The sequence below is a fragment of the Sitophilus oryzae genome, unplaced genomic scaffold (genome assembly GCF_002938485.1).
Source record: "Sitophilus oryzae breed Bouriz unplaced genomic scaffold, Soryzae_2.0 scaffold_494_pilon_pilon, whole genome shotgun sequence".
In the NCBI taxonomy this organism is placed as follows: domain Eukaryota; kingdom Metazoa; phylum Arthropoda; class Insecta; order Coleoptera; family Curculionidae; genus Sitophilus; species Sitophilus oryzae.
Window position 1 is genome coordinate 645236 of NW_022147078.1, and position 19849 is coordinate 665084.

A 19849-nucleotide genomic window follows, 5' to 3' on the forward strand; every position below is an offset into this window, starting at 1 on the left:
ATATACCTTTGAATAAGGAGACTAAGGAAGGACCATAATGCTATCCATGTATTCATGCATGGTGGGCGGAAAAAGCACCATAAAAGCACTCTAGGGTGGGGATCCTTGACAGTTCTGTTTGACGATTCATTTGACACATTTGAATTTGATTTGAAATTTTGTGGATTGGTCAGTCTTTACGGAGCTTATTTTATGTTATTTATTATTTATTCTACTACTGATAGTTGTATAAAGGTAGTAAATCTAGATGGAAATTGTGGCAGAACTTAAATTAACAGTGGCATTATCGCGATTTATCGAAAAAAACTCTAAAATAGTTGGTTGTGTAGCGTGCGGTAGATCTCGGCAAAAATTGAGTGAAATAATGGAACAACTTTTCGCTAGTAAGTGACTATATAATATACATACGTGTAGCAAACCGATCATTTATGAAATTCACTTAAATTAACTAAATTATATATTTTCTTGCATTTTAGCTTTTATTTACTACTTGTCAAAGATCAGATGTCAAAGAATTTTGATACGTTAATTTGACTTACCTGCTTCAGTAGCGTATCGGATGTTTGTGTTAAAATACTTATTATAACTTATCTATTTTTATTAGAATTATATATTTTTATAACAATTTTAGGTAATTTTAATAACTACCAACATATATTCACAACGTAAAATAAAATAACAAATTATTGAGTCTACCCCACGTCTACCCTACATCATAGTTTTACATTTTTTAAATAAAATTAGAACGGCACTGATAAACCGGAATTTAAGTCGGCCATATTTGATGCCCCTCGCGGTGTACCTAAGATTTTTGATATGCTCCTTCCTTAGTCTTCTTATTCAAAGGTATATACTTAAAAATCCCATTAAAAGTATTAAATGGGATTTATTATTTATCCTATTTAAAGTATTAAATGGGATTTTTATTGATCCTATTTAATATTTAAATAGGGTTTTTATACAGACTTTTTTTGTTGGTTTTGAATGTTAGAGTGTCTCTATGTTTACGTGTTTCTCTGACGTTTAATTGGCCTCCCGCGTATTGTATTTTCCCCAAATCCCACGCTGTTAAGCTACAGTTTAAGCCCCTAAACGAAGGGCTGAACCACCCCTAATCTCTGAGTATTCCAGATAAGGAGTTGCAGTTTAGCTGGAGGCAACAAAGCGTAAAGATTAATTCTGTTTAATTTGGTTTGTAGAGAATTTTTGGTGAAAATAAAAAAACAACAACAAGGCATTTCTTTTATAAAGCAGCAATAAAAATAATTTATTTCGGCGTATTTTTTCTTTTAATGCCATTGCATACTACAACAATATAGTTCCTCAACTTACAATATACAAAATACTCACATCAGCCTTTTAAAAAAAAATAAAACTATGTTATTGAGGATAAGAATAAATATATAGGTATAACAAAGACGTCCACTGTCGGGAAATATATTCGATCTAAATAAACACATAAAGCTTATTTTTGATGCAACCTTCTTCCAAATTTTTATACCGGATGACCTTAAAGAAAGTTTCTGTTTGTTCTTGTCTGCTCCACTGGATATAAAACTCCAGAAGAAATATTACAAATGTATTCATAAAGCTTCTCTTTATAGAGGGACGGCATTTTAAATTGGAAATAGATAAAACTTTATACAGGATGACAATTTAAACAGTACCAAACGGGCAAGAATATCTTGAGACATTAATAAAAAAAATTATAAGGTTTCTTAAGTATTTTACTGACGTATGAATTATTTGCGATCACCGTTTTTCTATCTATTTTTAGCTCTGGCGGATATTGTTTATTTGGCTTCTACTTGTTTTTGTTCTTATTTAAGGACATTGAGCCTCTCACTGTTTTGCTTATTGTACAGGGTGGTACGAATCGTATTCGGGAAACTTCGGCAACATATTCTGCAGATAAAAATAACTAAAAAGTTTGTATAAGTTTATTTCCTAAAATGCATGTAAAATAATTATATATGGAATGTCATCGATATTCGTTTTCAAGCTAACTGGACGCCGTTTTTTTTTGATCATACGGGATTTAGTCAGCATATTTAATTTATGTCAATGATGACAGGTATTGATGATTTCGATTTCAAATATCTCGAGAACCATTACCCGTAGCGATTTTTTACCAAGAGACCTTTTTCACGTAAAAAATGTCATAAATGTATACTTTTTTACTTAGTCGTTTTATACAGGTGCCGACGAACAGTTATTACACTTCAAACCATTTAAAAAAGTGTAGGTGACGTCCCCTACAAGTAGGAGTCATATTGGCATCAAAATCAAATTTCTCGTGTCAAAAAACACCCAGGCACCAATTTTCATCCAAATATGTACGTTACTTCTGAAATTATTTGGAAAAAATCGAAATAAAAATAAAACTTCTACACCCTGTATCTTCGAAACTAAGCATTTTAGGACATACATTTATTGGAACATTTTTATTTATTTTTATCTGCAGAATATGCTGCCGAAGTTTCCGAAAAACAGTTCGGAGCAACCTGTATATCGTCCTATTGCTGCCAAAAGTCACTAACATTTTTCCGAACAACCAAATTCAATCACTAACTATGTTTTGAAGCGGAGAATCGATTGCAAAAGTCATTAACTACGATTTCTGGCTGTTTATGTTTTATTTTAATACCGAATAGTTACTAACTATAACATCTTTATGCAATGCAGTTCATCTTTAGACGCATTTTTCTCGGAAGTAATAAAAAGTAAGTTAGTGACTTTTGGCAGCAATGGGACGATATGACGTTCTTCATGTGACAAAACTTTCAAGATTTTGTCCGTGATCATGGTAGTGTGGCCTTTATATAATAATTATAATTAAAATAATTTATTGAGCGGTAGGCAGAACTTGGATTAATGAGAACACCGTCTTTTCAGAACGCAAATATAGATTATCGTTTACATATAAAAACAAAATATAACTAACCAGCTAAAAATAGAAGTTAAGGTATCGCACTTTTATGGTAAGGGCTCTTTCTAAATTCAGTTACTATAAACTCTATTGCCACTTACCTTATTACGTCAACATCCGTCAGCATTTCATCAACAACAAGAACCTGTCGGAGACTTCATTAATCTCCTTGTAGATCTACCGCTTCGGTCTTGGACTCTAGTTTAATATTTTAGTGAAAAGGTGAGATTTAAGAAATAAAATGCCGATTTTTCACAACACCTATATTTAATATAAAGAAATAAATAAATTAAAATAAAGAAAAAGATTTAACAACAAAACATTTATAATTAATGAAATATAGAAAAAAGAAAAGAAATTTAATCAAAAATAATTAATGAACGATATTAAAATTCAGAAGTGATAAAATTAAAAATACAAAATATTCTTCTTATTAGTCTAATCTAAATTATCTAAAATTAGCATACAATTCAAATCTCTCTTAGAATTTTCGTTGCCAGAAAATTAATATGTCAAAAAAAAATATTAACTGAACAATTGGATTTAAATTAGAATTTAATAAAAGGAACAATTGCAAAATAATCATTTGTGTGATGACATCTAACTTTTACTAAAGCCTTTAAAACAAACAGAAAGTCTTAAATCGTTAATAAAAAAATATTAAAGAAAATCTAAAACTACAAATTAAAAATCTTTATACATGAAATGTTTAAAATTTCCTAACTTGAGAATTGAATATTTAAGAAAATCTTTAAATAGAAAACTTACTAAAATCATTAAAAAAAAACCACTGGATAATATAAGATCTACACGGAGTAAATTCGACCGTCTAATTTAAAAGTCAGTACCGAACTGATCCAAAAAAACTATTTTCCTTGAAATCTTTAAAATGGGCGGATAAAAAGAAGAGGGAACCACCAAAAGCCGAGCTATTCTCAAATCCTCTTCGGGTTCGCTTTTCAGGAACCGTCTGATTGGTCCGAGAAAACCTCAACTACCCTGTCGTTCCCGGTCTAGTTCACCCTACTTGTCACAGATATCGTTACTATGACCATTTCTACATTATTTCCAAATTATTACTAATATCCGTGTAAATATTATAATTACAGTAAATACAATTACACATGATTAAATCTAACCCTAACTAAAGTATATTTTAAGGTATGTCCTTAAAAAACCATTACATTCAGGATCTGTATTATTATTTTTTTTTTATTTTAAAAATAAAATAAAAATATCAAAATGTATTAAGTAGGAGTTTTTATTCATTTTTTTTCAGTACTTTAAGTGAAAACATTAGTAATCTTCACTTAAAAGTTCACTTTTGCATATTAAATGAAAATAAAACAAAAACATTCACGGGTGAAATAACAAAGCTTTTAGTACATGAAGGATACAGCACAACAAAGTTTTTCAAGAAGAAAAGCGCTTTCTGAATGTTTATGAACAAAGAGAAGGAAAGAAATAAGAATATATCTATATACGGGGTGTCTCATTAAATTAGGGTCTCCATACAAGTTTTTGGAAATTTCGAATAAGTGATCTAAATATCCGGACCTATAAATTTATTTAGGTATGTAAAATGTAAAGTTTGTATACCGAGAGAATGCTTGACAGTAAGAGTTGTCTGTCATTTTATACTAAAAAAAAATTTGTACTGCATACGTTACAAATAACTATGTATTTTTTCCCTATTTATTTTACATTGTAAAATAAATTAATATGTACCCCATCAGAAAGAAAATTACACGCCGTCTCTGTCATATTTAGCTCAAAACCTGTTTATTTATTCATCAATATTAATAACGCCTTAAAAGCTTGATCTGTAATGAATTATATCCGGATATATATTCCTCTCTTTCTTTCACTCCATTGTCTAATATTTCGTAGGTCTTTTTCCTTTTTTAATCGTACTTGCGATAATGGATAAAATCCATTTGCTTTTTAGCTTAATTAAATTTTCGAGCGATGTTGCCGCATCATAAATTATTTCTTGGAAAATGCGCATTTTGGAATCTAGAATTTATTAAATGTTTTGTACGTTTAAAAAACAACACATTTTAATAAATGTGTTGTCTATTTAAAATAGATATTTTAAATAGGTTTCTTCTTTGTTCCTTTTTGTAGAAATAAAAAATATTTTATATAATAAGAAACAAAAAATAAAAGATGAATTGATATTCAAGCACTTTTAATAGTCGATGTTCTGAGAACGGGGCTTTAAAATAAATTAAAAATGCTTAAATTTTTTGATAATTTTATTTCATCAGTTTCCCCAATTCCAAAAACTTATGTTGAATTTTTTTTATAAATTTAGTTTAATGTTTCAGAACTTGATTTTTCTATTCTCTTTTTCTTTTCCTGTCTTTATTCGTTGTTTTCTTTTCTTCTTAATCATCATTTTCATTCAATTCCAAAACAAACAAACTTTTTTCGTGATTTCTTTTTAGGAGTATTTTGATGTTTTGATATTTTTTCTACTTTTTGTTGTAATCTCTTCAGTAATCATCTTCTTCATCTTCATCATAGTCTTCATCTTCATCAGGCTCATCTTTAGCAGCTTCATATTGCTGGTACTCCGATATAAGATCGTGCATATTTGATTCAGCTTCAGTAAACTCATGTTCTTCCATTCCTTCACCTGTATATAATAAAAGAAAAAAAATAGAAAACATTCTTCTGCATTAAAAAAATGTCAATTTGCCACATTTATTTATTTATTTCCTGACATTGTCATTCGTTTTGGCACTTTAGTTTTGTATTACGAGTTTTTGGTTTAAATGAATTGTGTTGCGGCATTTTAAGTTTAAAAATTTTTATTAGCAGACCTTAATTTTTATTAGCAGAGCAGTCGAACATTGTTCTTTTTAGAACCTCTTTTAGTGCGAAGTGTAAAAGATAGCTTAACAGCCGCTGCAAAAAACTCATCGCAACCTTATTAGAATATTATGATCTATAGACATGTAGCATAGAGGATTATAGAGCATAGAGAAGAACTCAGTTAAGTAAGAACTCAAGTTAAAGCAGTGGAACACTTCTACAAGTATCTCTATGGAAGAAAATTCTTGTTAAGAACAGACCATGCTGCTTTGAGATGGCTGTTACAGTTTAAGAATCCTGAAGGGCAGGTAGCTAGATGGATCGAACGTTTACTCAAAGACTCTTTAATTGCCTTACCTGTATACCAATGTAAAAATGCTTTTCTACGAAACATAGCCGAGAATGCCTCACCAGTTCGTTTAAACAACTCCTGAATAGCAGTACTGTTACCTACAAACATTTTACAATAAAAATGTATACAAAAATTACACATTTTCTAGTAAATAAACACCAATAAAGGTAGCACACATCTTCAAACCTCTCGGTGGTATGTCACAAACTGCAGTTTTGACGTTGTTCGGTATCCATTCCACAAAATAGCTGCTGTTCTTGTCCTGGATGTTGACCATTTGTTCTTCGACCTGTCTGGTGGACATGCGACCTCTAAATATAGAGGTCACTGTCAAGTATCGTCCCTTTCTGGGGTCACAAGCGCACATTAGGTTTTTCGCATCGAACAGTTGGGATACAAGTTCCGGTACTGTACTGCCTTTGTAAGGTCTGTTCCCTAAAATATAAGAAAAAAAAAACAATTCATTTGACTATACTAAAAAAAAATGTTATTAAATTTTTACCTCTGGAAAATAAAACACTAAATCACCACAATACACCAAAACACTTTTACTTTTACACTGGACGCGCGTTTTGCTAACCATGTTAGCATCGTCAGCAGATGATTAAACTGATTAGATTAGATTAGTTTAATCATCTGCTGAGGATGCTAACATGGTTAGCATAACGCGCGTCCAGTGTAAAAGTAAAAGTGTTTTGGTGTATTGTGGTGATTTAGTGTTTTATTTTGTTGTGTAACTAGTGTTGCACAAGAGTCTTGAAAAAGTCTTGCAAGACCAAAACTCTTACATGAAATTCAAGACAAGACTTTCAAAATTTCTTGTCTTGAATTTCAAGACAAGACTTTAATATGCAAGAAATTTCAAGAGTCTGGCAAGACAAGACAAGACTTTCCCATTCAAGAAATTTGCAAGACAAGACTTTGAAAATATCTTGTCTTGAATTTCAAGACAACATAAGAAATTGATTTTCAAGACAAGAATTCTTGTCTTGTGCAATACTATGTGTAACACCAAAGGTTCCAACCCCCAACTGTAATAAATGTTTACCTCTGGAATATAGTGGTGCGAATCCAGGTATGAAAAAGTGCAGCCTAGGAAAAGGTACCATGTTCACCTGGATTTTCCTCAAGTCAGCATTGAGCTGACCTGGAAACCTGATGCAAGTCGTTACACCGGACATGACAGCTGAAATCAGGTGGTTCAAGTCAGCTAAGCTCGGAGAGGATAGCTTCAAAGTTCGAAAACAGATGTCATGTAACGCTTCGTTGTCTGGAAGTAAAGTAAAACTGAGTGTTTTATACTATCTACCATGACCGTGATACTCATACAATCATTATTTGCTACCTACTATACTAAAAATAGACGATTTATTGTATAGTAGTAGCAAATTGGACAACATGGTTTCGCCACTATCGCTAAACCATTGACCAGACTTACCGAAGACGAGAGGCGTTTCTCTTGGGACTCAGATTCTGACGAGGCATTCCGAAGATTGAAGAAGGCCCTAATGATTGAAGACTAGTCGCCCATGTAGAATTTAGAATGTTTAGGAGGGGAGTTAATCACCGCGACCTTATAGATCTATTGTGTGTTCCCCTTTCTTTAGTTATACCGAGTTATAACTCATCATACAGTCTCAGGGCTTTAACAAAAGCCAGTATCTGAGACGGCTCCACAGAGGCCAGCTCCTCCATCCTCGACATCAGACGTACCAAAGTTCATGGCACGAATGGTCGTTGTCTCGGCGCACTCAGTGATAAGGTGTTCTGGTGTTTCCCCATTTTCCCCACTGAGGAACTTTTTCGAGTATCTTAGACCGTTGGAGGACACCCATTCCAAGTTACGGATGGAGTTTTCCAGATTCTTCGGTTCCGCTTTCAGTTGGTTTCCGTTTGAAAGTCCGCCCATAGTTAGCTACCTTCTTGGCAACGGACACTTTATATTGGATACAGACACTAGCAATGTTGGATGAAGCGCTGTTCTGTCTCAGATCCAGGATGGTCAAGAAAAAGTAATTGGATATTTTAGTAAGACCTTATCAAAACCAGAAAGGAACTACTCTGTAACCAGACGAGAATTACTAGCGTAGTTAAAGCAGTGGAACACTTCTACAAGTATCTCTATGGAAGAAAATTCTTGTTAAGAACAGACCACGATGCTGTGAAATGGCTGTTGCAGTTTAGGAATCCTGAAGGGTAGGTAGCTAGATGGATCGAACGATTACAAGAATTTGACTTCGACACAGAACATCGAGCTGGGGCAATGAATAATATATAACTAATAAAAAAAGCGTGAAAACTTCATTCTTGCCTATTATATAAGTTTCATCGGAGTTTTCTACCAAATGAGTGATGGACATAGTAGCATTATAAGGTTCTACCACTGTATCGGATACTTTGGGACTGGGAATGATGGTGAAAGTACTGATAATCCTGTCAGGATACTCTTCTCTGATTTTATCCAACAGCAGGCAACCCATTCCTGAGCCCGTACCTCCGCCTATGGAGTGCACCATCTGGAAACCCTAGAATTGCATGATTTCAAAAACTATATTAATTTGTATGTGACATGCGATCTGGGAACTTACTTCTAAATGTGTTTTAGAAGTAAGTTTTTAGTAATAGAGTAATAGGATTATGTTTCTATCAGAAATCAAGAAAATAATGTACACTCAAATGCAAAAAAACGCAACGGAGAAAGTGTTTAATTTTTTATATTTTTAGCCCTATTTTTATGAATCATAAGTACAGGGTGTCCCACTAAGAATAGCTCTCGGCTGTATCTCGGAAAGTATTAGCCGTAGGGGCTGCGGAAAAAAATATTTATAACTAAAGAGGCTATGAGAAATTGCTGGAAATTATTTTCAAGTTTGTAGAAGGACCGCTAGGGGGCACAACTGCAACAAAAAATAAGAAAATGGAGTTTTTACACCATTTTGCCTAGATAAGGTGTACTATAAGTAATAGCTTCATAATCTTCAGTAAATTTTGGATTTTCTTTGTTAGAACCATTTTCCCCTATCTGCTAAAATAAAGTGGTGGGGGAAGGTTAGATCTATCTATTATATAAATGTTAGTAACTCCGGACTGGATGATCAGAATCTATATTATACCATAAAAATAATAATAATAATGTTTTGAACGTAGACGCTAGGGGGCGCTTTCTTACAATTTAACAAACAAAATGCCCATAATAAAAAAAAAATCCTCTTAAAAAAACAATCCAGGGACATATTGTATATTGTGTAAATAGGATTTTTTTACAACCTGCAGTAAATCGCATCCTTCTGCTTCTTTTCTAATGATGTCCAACACGGTGTCGGCCAATTCGGCACCCTCTGTATACATCCCTTTGGCGAAATTGTTACTCGCACCTCCCCTACCGAACACGAAACTGTCAGGACTAAACAACCTACAAAATTATAAGTAAGCATTATAAATGTTTTAAAAGTGGTATCAAATATGATGAATTCTGAAATATGTTCTATCTAAAATATGATCGAAAAAAAAACGGCGTCAGCAATGGCTATGAAAAATCGTATGGGAAATGTCATCGATGTTCATTTCAAAGCCAACTGGACTCTTTTTTTCGGCCATATTGGACTTGAGAGGGAGAAAGATTAAGGTAAATAAATACTGTGTTGACTATAAGCAAGCATAATATAGCATGAAAGGCACTTGATTCCGCAGGGATCTATATATTAAAAATAAAGGCAATTTTTATAAAATGCGTTCAAAACTTGCCTTCCAAAAGGGCCAGAGCGTACAGAATCCATAGTACTCTCTTCCAGATCCACTAGTACAGCCCTTGGTACGAATCTACCACCAGATGCTTCATTATAGTAAACGTTGATCCTCTCCAATTGGAGGTCAGTGTCTCCATGCCAATGTCCTGTAGGGTCTATACCGTGTTCGTCAGATATCACCTCCCAAAACTTTAAAAATGTAGAAAAATATGTATCATAGTGTAGAAAAAAGATTGTAGATAATAGTATGGGGACTACTGTAACGCAATATTTGTGCAAAGTATACTAAAAATTATTTTTCTAGAAATAGTTGAAAAAAGTGTTAAAAATTAAGAGGAAATATAATACAGGAAGATTACTAAATATTTTTTGTACTTCACCTTATTTCCAATATTGTTGCCAGCTTGACCAACTTGAATATGAACGATTTCTCTCATTTTGCTTGATACACTAGAATTTTGTAATTTTAAAAACTGAATGAAATGAAAATGATATGAGTAATTTTTTTGATTTGTGACAAGACAGATGCCATTTTGATACTCTATATTCTTGGTTCGTGTTCGTGATGGTGTTCGTGTATAAACTAGTGTTGAAACTTGAACATGTTTGATATACTTTCGTGTATCAAGCGAATACTTTGCAAATTATTAGAGTAAGGGCCTATAGCTACACAAAAATATCAAAAAGGTATTACAAATCACCATTGTAATAAGGTTTATACAAAGTTCACTACACAGTAAACTATTAAAAATCGTTAAAATGGTACCTGGTGTCACCTCTGTTGTTTGGCCACCATAATCACGTATCAAAAGTTTGTCTTTCAAAAAAAATATTTTTTAAAATTAAATTTAGTGTTTCTTTTTCAGTTATAATCAGCATATGCTGGTTCGCTGGTAGCTTCATAGGGTTTTTACCTCTGATGGGCTGGCACCAAGACCGCCCAAACAGCGTCGACTGCTTCTTCCTCACTGTGATGGACTACAACTACTTGGTGTTCCTGTATTTCGGTACCATCATCACGCCAGCCCTGATACTGATCGGATTCTATGCTCACATATACAGGGTGGTCTTAAAACAGGTAAATTATATCCGTATATTTATTCTAATAATAAAATCTTGTTCACACCTCGTAGCATCTAATTCTGAACTTTATTATTGACTCTCCCTGTACAGCGTGTCTCATTTTTGTGTGTTTTACAAGATATTTCGTTTATGAATAGAGAAACAAAGATGCGGTTTTCACATTACTGTGCTGCTTTTTTATGAAACTGCATCTTTGTATCGTTGATTATAAACGAGAAACCCTGTAAAACACACGAAAATGAGACACCCTGTACAAAGATATAATCTTTTCAGAGCTTGATGAACCACCTTATCAGAAGACACAAATCACACTTATCAAAAGGACTTGAAACTCAAATTAGTACTAAAACAGTATCTAATAAACTCCCTTTTTCTAATAACACTCTAAGCCTTATCATTAAAAGTGTAATTTGATAAGCATGCTTCAGATGTATCGATGAAATGTCAGGGTGTATTGAAATTATAAACTTGTCACCCTAATTGATAATTATAAGGTTCTTCGCGTGTAGCTTTTCCACTATAGTCGTAGACGATCCATCAAATTAGACAAAATTGATGATATTTCTGCTTTGTATAAAAATAACTAACAGAATATTGTAGAAAAAAATGTGCAGAGACAAATAAAGATTCTGAACTGATTGCAATACATTATCTATATATGTTTTTATTTTAAAATTATCTCTTGTGATCAAAGGTACAGGCCTATACATATTGTACAGGGTGGCGCGTCTCATACGACGCGGAGGCTCCAAATGGAACGACAGCTTAAATTAACAAGAAATTTTGTCAGCATATAATATATAGATTAATTTAGAGCACTTTTTTTTAAATATATAGAGTTCTACAGGGTGTCCCTAAAAAGTTACACATCAAAGTTGTGTTTTTTGTAATGGAACGCCCTATATATTATTGATTTTCGGATTCAAGAAATAAAAAATAAAGGTGAGCTCCATTGGAGAAGCATATTTTACTAAAATATAATATTTTTAACATATATTTAACTTTTTCTAAAAATGAAGAGCCCATTCAAGATTTCAATAAAAGCTATCTAAATTGAAATTTACCCGATATAGCCTGATATATAGTTTACATAACCATTGTATTTTAAAACCTTTTAAAAAGAATTAAAACTTGACCCGAAAAGTTATACAGGGTGAGACAAAATTAATATTGAAAATTGGTCTCTTTTAAAATGAGTCTTTTATTTTAAACGGAACACCCAGTATATTATTCCGATATTCAATGGAGAATTCATGTCTCCTCAAAATACTATTAAGGTTGCATACCCGTTAGTCAAAGATTTTCCTAGAATTTTTTATTTTTATGATTTAGTGTCGGTAGATCTTTATTATTTGATAAAATCTCCGTGACTGTGATATACCTAACATTAATTTAATAAAAAAATGATGAAGAATAAAACATTCAAACAGTATAATAAATAAGTACACGTTTAAAACATATTTTAATTATTACATCTTAAATAAAAAAAAAGTAGCTAAAAAAGTAGCATAGCGATTGGAAAATCGCATCTTTGTATATATCTACTCATAAACAAGAAACCCTGTAAGACATCCAAAAATGGGACATCCTGTATATTCTCCATCGTATTTTCTGCGACTTTTCCACTAATATATCTCAGACTTATCTTTTTTTCTGTATTTATGTTTACAGTTCTTCAATAGATATAAAATCATAGTTTTGAAGAGAATTTCCATTTTTCATTTTTGATACTTCTATTTACTATGTTCTTAAAAACGGAGTGGATAATTTTTCTTGGACAAAATTTCTGTAACGCTGAATGCCACTGGTATAAATCAAGTTGTTTTTCATTTGTCATAAGAAATTCCGTAAAACTTTCTAGGATTTCCTTAAAAGCGTTAAATATCTGCAGAAAGGAGTTAAATGTTTTATGTTTGACTTAGAGATGTATAAGACAAATCTCTCTCGATGTTTTTACAACTATCGATTTGTTTTAATAGTTTAATAGAAAAACAAATTTTATAGGACGATGTTCATTTTTGGATGTTTTTATATAAAAAAAAACAGTTTAAAATTAACTTTAATCTATAATTATACTGCATGATCGAAAAAAAACAGCGTCGAAGATGGCTGAGGAATGACAATCGATGATAATTTTGGCGAGGTCAATCTCTAGACGTTATTTACAAATGACATAAAACTGGACAAAAATTAACACTAATTATAGAAATATTAAAAAAGGATAAAACGTTTCCAGACCCACAAATCTATTTTCAAAAAATATTTTTTCTCGAATTTTAAGCTATACCATTTAAAAAATCATTTTTACTAAATACAAAAATAAATTACAACCTTCTTAAGGCCAACTGACAATACGCTCCATTAAGAAATAAAAAGGGCCAAGTAAATGACATCTAGGGCTTGACCTCGCCAAAATTATCATCAATAATTGTCATTCGCCAGGTGTCTATAACGCCGTTTTTTTTTCGATCCTGCCTTGTAACAGTCATTTTTTAACACGTATTTATAAACACCCTGTCTGTTTTCCCTCACCTTAGAAATCAATAAAAATAATTTAAAAACAGAAAAAAAATTCTACTCATTTCTTATTTTGTACTTCCTTAAAATAGAATTAACAAAACTCTTCTTTCTCTTTTGTTTCAGTTGAGACAAATCGTGGTTATGAACCCGGAAAACGGAACCAAAAAGTCCAAGAACCTCCCGTCAGGAGGAATGGTGAGGATGCTTGGAGTCCAACAGCGCAACGAAGTGAGAGCGACTCAAAACCTAGCCATCATAGTGCTCTTCTTCATGATCTGCTGGATTCCACTCTACACCATCAACTGTATCATCGCTTTCTACAAGGACTTCCAAGTCAACTCCAGTTTCATGCTGTCCTGTATCATTTTATCTCACCTAAATTCAGCTGGGAATCCTTTACTGTACGCCTATCACTTGCGTGACTTCAGAGCGGCTTTGAAGAACTTTTTCTGCAATTTGTTTCACTTGGAGCAACAGATTTGTGATCAGTTTCCTCCAAAATACCCATCGAACTACAGCAGAACCCCATATCGTAATTCCAGCATCAATACTGATGTCCAGAGAAGGTACAGGAGTCAATCGAAAGTCGAAACAATGTTAAAAAACTCTACTGTGATCGCTGCAGTACCTACAGGGAACATTCACAGAAATATCTGGAATATCGCTGAAGATTCTGGAAGAGATTCGGGTTCTTCTCAAGATTCCCTCAAAGACTTAAACGTTTATCATCCAGAAAAGTTGTTTCTTAAGACAAAACCGCTCAAAAAAGACCAGCCAAAGGTCATGAACCAAACCTACGTTGATTCTTCCAGTATAGAAGACTCGGACGATGTTTTTATGGATGATTGCTTGTCCTATTCCAAAGACATCAATGAAACATGTCTGACAAACGCCATAAGATCGTGTCCAGTAGAAAACACTACCATGGACACTTCCCTGTCATCTCTGCACAAGTCCAAACCAGTATTTGTGGTAGAACAGGCTCTTAAAACCAAAGAAGATTCATTGAAGGAGCAGAAAAAAGACTCTTTGGATGTGGTGAAGTCTCCAAAGTCCGCTGGAAGGATGAGTCCATATAAATTGGTGAGGGGCATCTTCAAAGGTAGAAGAAAATTAAAAAGAAGTCTTAGTGATGGTGGTGAAAGAAATGCAGCTTTGAAAGACAATAATGGAACGATAGTTGTGGATTATTATTCTGTTCCAATATAATCCTATGTATTTATTATACCTAAGCCTCTGTATGTTGTATAACTGATGTAAATTTATTTATAAATAAAAGTCGTCTTTATTTAGTTAATAATGATCTTTATTTCTTCGAAAAAGTCAAATAAAACACAAATAATATTTTTTAAATAAACTTTATTATCTACTGTCTTCCATTTTGACATGGATTTCATTTTTTGATCCAATTCAATAAAATGATTTTAAGTACCTAAAATTAAAGTACTTCACATACAATTATAATTATAATACTGGACAAAACAAAACGACTGAAATACCCCTCACTAACCTTTCTTAAATAACATACACCAATACAAAACAATTTAATCATATCCTTAATTTAAAAGACATTTAAAAATTAAAATTATCAATAATATAGTAACACAGACTTCGAAATAACCTCATATAAGGTAAACGTATTATTCAAGTAAAATATTTAGGTACATCTTTTTGCAATAATTAAGTTATTTATAAAATATAAAACCACACCAAAAAAAAAATATAAAAAAATAAAATGCTACAAAATCTAATTTTGTCTTTTTTACTTAAGTCACGAACCAAATAATTTAATTGGTCTTAATTTTTGTCATTATGACATATAATTTAATACCAAACAACCCAATAATGAATTTATTACAACCACTTGAAAAAAAACTAAAAAAAGAGCCATATTCAACTTTTATATTGACTGGTTTAATATTGACTCATATCAAATCCTTTTTTTGTTTTATTTAGTTTGTTTAATTTATTGATTTTTGTTTTTTTGTTAATTACTAAGTGAAATTCCAGTAGCTAAAAATTTACCATTTCAGTTAATTGATTTCATCTGTCAGCCTAATTTGTAAAAAAGCAAAATAACATTTTGTTTTATTAAAAAAATCAAAATAAAAAAGGTGCACGAGACGCCTTTTTTTAGTCTTTTTATTCAATGGGACCAAATAAAGACATCTATCTAAAAGGAAGACACAACACTCCGTTCATAAAACACCATTTGTTTACAATCATACATGCTTTAACACTTTTATATAAGTTAAAAAGAGATAGATGCATAAATATGACAACGCTGTCGAGTTTCGTGTGTATTTCTGTCTTTTCAGTCTACCAGTGGCGTGCTATTTTTTATCAACAATCGTAAAAAGTAATTTTAATTTAAAATATATAAAATGTAATGGTAATATAATATTTATTACTTCTCTATTATAGTAATAGTTAATGAGAATTCAAGATGTGAAGGCAAAAAAAGTCGTGTAGATATAATGTATTTTCATTAATGCTTTTTTGTAATAACCTACTTGAATTTAAATGAGGTACACCACTGTTAAAGATAAAAAATACGTTACATCACAATTTTGGGCTAGAATAATCCACTTTTTTGCAAACTAAGCACTAGCGGACCATCTTAGATATTTAAAAATACTTTAAACAGTTGTTTTGCAAAGAAAAACTGTTAAAATTACTTGAAAAACACAAAAGTTCACAAACACAACGTTTTTAAACATGACTTGAATGAATTCATCAAATTTTCTAAACTATTCATCGTAAAACCCAGAGAAACCAAACAGCCTTTCTGAAGCAGCGTTGCCACAGTTATTTCCCTAATCATTTTTAATTAGAAAACAAAAAATGATTTTAAAGGAATAATCTATGTATTTTAACTAAAATGATATACATAGACATATATTTAGTATGCTGTTTTTATAGGTACCCAGAAAAACATTAATAACAATAATAACATACTTAGTTTTCAAACACAAGTGGTAGATCTAACGCAATCCGCAGAAATTTGGCATCATCGATTTTCGTTAAAAACAATGTTTGATCGCTATAAAACGTAAAGTTCTGTCTCCCTTTATTTAGATATCTTTGGAACAAACCCAAAATAACCTCATTACCCAACTGAACACAGAGATAAAAATGACTCAAATTACTTTAAATTAAAGAAGATTCTATCACAATCGGCACAAACAGAACAAAACTGGTATAAAAGCACCGATAACTATGAAAACTGGTAACATAATTGATGAGTCCTCACTCTCGTAAGGGTCTGCGACCTTTGGCACAGTCCTAGGCCTCTTCTGAGACTTATCTTCCTCTTCTTCTTCATCTGAAGACTGTTTTGAAGCCTGATCAGACTGAGATTCTGGGTTAACTATTGGTGGGAGCTTTGGAACTTCGTCTAGAGTACCTTTCATCACATAGAAAGCGTTGATTTTAGGGTTATCCTTGTAACCTTTTATGAACTCTAGTTTTATTTTGTTTCCAACAACTTCTGATTCTTCACCGGCTATTGTTAACTTGCCTGTTAAAAAATAGGTGTTAACTAGGGTTTCCAATTTTTGAGATAGGGACCCCTTTTTGAAACCCCAAGATTGGAAAGAACATATAATCGGGAGATTGACTATCAGAATGCATTATTTAATTTAAAGAAATACTTAATAAAAATGCAGATACATATTATATCAAAAAGAAAATGAAAAAAAGCCTTTTATACCTTAACATGTTTAAAAAAAATTCAAATTTAAATAAAAAAAATGGTTAAATGCTTAAATATTATCCCATAATGTGCAATTATTATGCTCTATTTAATGCAGTCAGTGAGCAATATATTCATATCAGTATCCATTACCATAAATCTAGATAAACACACATTATTTAACATTTTTAGAGTTAATTACTTATGAACTGGATAAGCATAATAAGTAATATTTAAGTAACATTTCACTATTGCAGTTTTTTTATAATCATTTAAATACCTAATATATTTTCCTGTTATAATATACTTTTAAGTCGATGTGGCAATATAGGATCTCTATTAATTTGCAAGAAATAAAATTAACCCCTGTAAGTAAAATCTATATTCATACCTTGACTTATTTGAAACGGGATATATTCATCATGTGCAACGCCCTTATCCACTTTAGCAAATATATCTAAATCCGCTACAATTGTGTGTTCTCCATTAAGTACAACATCGAACACTTTCTGATCGGGAGCCTCAAAATAGACTTCACAGAACTTAAGTACTAGGACAAAATCACCATCTCCACTTACAGGAATATCATAGCTAAAAAGGGGCAATGAAAATAAGGCATTTTAAAGTAAAGTAAAGCTCTTTTTCACCCAAATGTGTTTGTATGGTACCGTTCGGTCTGGTAGAGTATATGGTCACTCGAAGGTACTCTTCCAATTATTAATCTTTTACCGTAATCCGAGGCAATGCCTACTTTGCCTGCTAAAGGGTCGCTTTCGTATTTAACCCCGTTTGAATCGGTATGGACATCTCCACCGGCGTTCACAGAGTAAATAATTTGACCTAAGCTTTGGACTTGACCCAAAACACAACAAATAACAGCTAATATTAACAGATAGACCTTAAGGTACGATAGATAGCTTGCGGTCATTTTGATTTCTTAAAAAATCAACACGTACGCAGGTATTTAAGTGAATCTTATCACCGAAACATAGTTTTCAATTTTTAAAAGAATTTGCATTTTTTTCTGAGGTTAGGAAAATCACTGACCGTGAAAATGTCACTTTTTTACTATTTTGTTTGTATATCTGGTTGCCTAAAATATACTTTGTTTTACGAGGGTGATCCGAAAGTTTCTCATCAAACTGTATTATCCATGAAACATTAAAATTTTCAATTGAAAACTGATATAATTATTAATAACAAATACAATTTATAGATATTCACAGATTACATACCAGAGTACTTACATAAAAGCATATTGACATTAAAATCAAATTTCTCATGTCAAAAAACTCATGACACCAATTTTCATCCAAATATTGACGTTACTTCAGAAATTATTTGGAAAAATCGAAATAAAAATGAAACTTCTACACCCTCCATCTCCGAAAATAAGTATTTTCGGACATACACTTATACGACCTTTTTTACTTATTTTTATCTGCAGAATATGCTGTCAAAGTATATGGTCAAAGTTTCCGGAATACAGTTCGGACCACCCTGTATATCTCTGGTATATTATTTTTTTGAAATAAAACAATACCATTTTCAATTGAAAACTGATATAATTATTAAAAAATAATAAATACAATTCATGTTTTTCATATAGATTACATACCAGAGTACTTACATTTAAAAAGTAACAAACATTTAGATGTAAACTTGTAGATGACATCTAGATAAAAATTTGTAGGACACATTCATAGAGATTAAAGTATACAAATTTTATTATTAGGAATAAGATATAGATTTTAAAATTGAAAACATTATAACGGAGATATCCTACATTTACTGAATATAAAATAATGCAGAGTTGACAAAAATTACCTTACTTTGATAAAAATTTTATCTATTGTTCCTATCGCGTAATTTTTCCCAATATGTCGGAACAAGATTCGCGTCAAAGCCATTGGCGTAACTACAGGGAGGGGGGGGGGTCCTGGCCCACCCCAGGTACATTTATTCAAATATTGTTTTTATTTTTTATTATCATTTTTCATCTTCAAAAAAAAATAAAAACTTACAGGTAAATGTAGAATATCTTCTAAGTTAAGTCTTTTTCAAGTTTTATATGTTTTTTTCTTTATATTTTTAAATAGAAAGATGCGACTTACAACATTATACAACAAATATTATTCCTGGCTAAAGAGTGTTAACAATTCTTATTAAGACCTAGACTGGATATTATATTTATATATAATTCAAGTACATCAATCAATAATCACAGATAAAATATTTTTAGTAATGTTTTGGTTAAATGATTCTACGGAATATATATTTACACGATCCCATTTCCGGTTATACAGAGTGTTCCTTAATGACATGCTAATATTATAAAGGGGATGAGAACTTTTGCGATAGAATGGTAAAATTTTCTATTTTTTTTTTCATTAAAACACTGATAATGTTCAAGAATCAACCCTTAAATATTCGCATGTCACTATGGCACACCCTGTAGAATTATAATAAAATGAAAGCAATGATTTTTTTCATGATAAAAAAGTACTTAAGTCCAACAAAGAAAATGAGGTAAAAGAATTAGGAATAACAGCTAAATTATTCAATATTTTGAACACTTGATTATAAATCTCTATATAAGAAATTATTACAGTGAAGTTTTGCTATACAGGATGTCCCAATAAAACGACGTTTTCAAAATTAAAAAATTCGATATATTTTAAAATCATTTTTTTTGCGTTATTTGA

The 19849-nt window shown here is 31.6% G+C and overlaps 3 protein-coding genes across 6 annotated transcripts in view; 1 reads left to right on the forward strand and 2 right to left on the reverse strand.

Moving 5' to 3' along the window:
• The window catches only part of LOC115886506 (5-hydroxytryptamine receptor 4), a 39156-nt gene extending 24433 nt beyond the window's left edge, over positions 1-14723 (forward strand). For both annotated transcript variants that reach the window (XM_030905687.1, XM_030905689.1), the window contains exons 3-4: positions 10714-10925; positions 13574-14723. In XM_030905687.1, coding sequence (XP_030761547.1) covers positions 10714-10925; positions 13574-14659 — 1298 coding nt within the window. In that variant the 3' untranslated portion in view covers positions 14660-14723. The remainder of the gene's footprint in view (positions 1-10713; positions 10926-13573) is intronic.
• Positions 5170-10357, reverse strand: LOC115886507 (tubulin beta chain-like). 3 transcript variants are annotated; one of them, XM_030905691.1, is made up of 8 exons: positions 10228-10357; positions 9846-10036; positions 9369-9513; positions 8413-8617; positions 7150-7371; positions 6261-6536; positions 6107-6199; positions 5170-5570 (listed from the first exon to the last, which is right to left on the reverse strand). In XM_030905691.1, the coding sequence occupies exons 1-8, from the start codon at positions 10282-10284 to the stop codon at positions 5428-5430; spliced, it is 1332 nt and encodes a 443-aa protein (XP_030761551.1). In that variant the 5' UTR covers positions 10285-10357; the 3' UTR covers positions 5170-5427. The 3 variants fall into 3 exon arrangements, with proteins under 3 accessions (XP_030761551.1, XP_030761552.1, XP_030761550.1); XM_030905692.1 differs by having other exon boundaries at positions 6288-6536; positions 8413-8626; XM_030905690.1 differs by having other exon boundaries at positions 8413-8626.
• A 78-nt stretch (positions 14724-14801) lies between the features above and the next one.
• LOC115886619 (malectin) lies at positions 14802-18186 on the reverse strand. The gene is made up of 3 exons (XM_030905860.1): positions 17792-18186; positions 17536-17735; positions 14802-16970 (listed from the first exon to the last, which is right to left on the reverse strand). The coding sequence occupies exons 1-3, from the start codon at positions 18070-18072 to the stop codon at positions 16621-16623; spliced, it is 831 nt and encodes a 276-aa protein (XP_030761720.1). The 5' UTR covers positions 18073-18186; the 3' UTR covers positions 14802-16620.
• Between the last annotated feature and the right edge of the window lie 1663 nt (positions 18187-19849).

What these genes read in the sequence shown, in the direction of transcription:
- LOC115886619 (XM_030905860.1), bottom strand. Translation starts at nt 18,072, where the DNA reads ATGACCGCAAGCTATCTATCGTACCTTAAGGTCTATCTGTTAATATTA. An exon ending in TACCATACAAACACATTTGG is followed by an intron (nt 17,736 to 17,791) that starts GTGAAAAAGAGC and finishes GCCCCTTTTTAG; the next exon opens with CTATGATATTCCTGTAAGTG. An exon ending in CCCGTTTCAAATAAGTCAAG is followed by an intron (nt 16,971 to 17,535) that starts GTATGAATATAG and finishes ATTTTTTAACAG; the next exon opens with GCAAGTTAACAATAGCCGGT.
- LOC115886507 (XM_030905690.1), bottom strand. Translation starts at nt 10,284, where the DNA reads ATGAGAGAAATCGTTCATATTCAAGTTGGTCAAGCTGGCAACAATATT. An exon ending in CGCACCACTATATTCCAGAG is followed by an intron (nt 6,537 to 7,149) that starts GTAAACATTTAT and finishes CTTATATTTTAG; the next exon opens with GGAACAGACCTTACAAAGGC. An exon ending in ATTTTTACATTGGTATACAG is followed by an intron (nt 5,571 to 6,106) that starts GTAAGGCAATTA and finishes TATTATATACAG; the next exon opens with GTGAAGGAATGGAAGAACAT.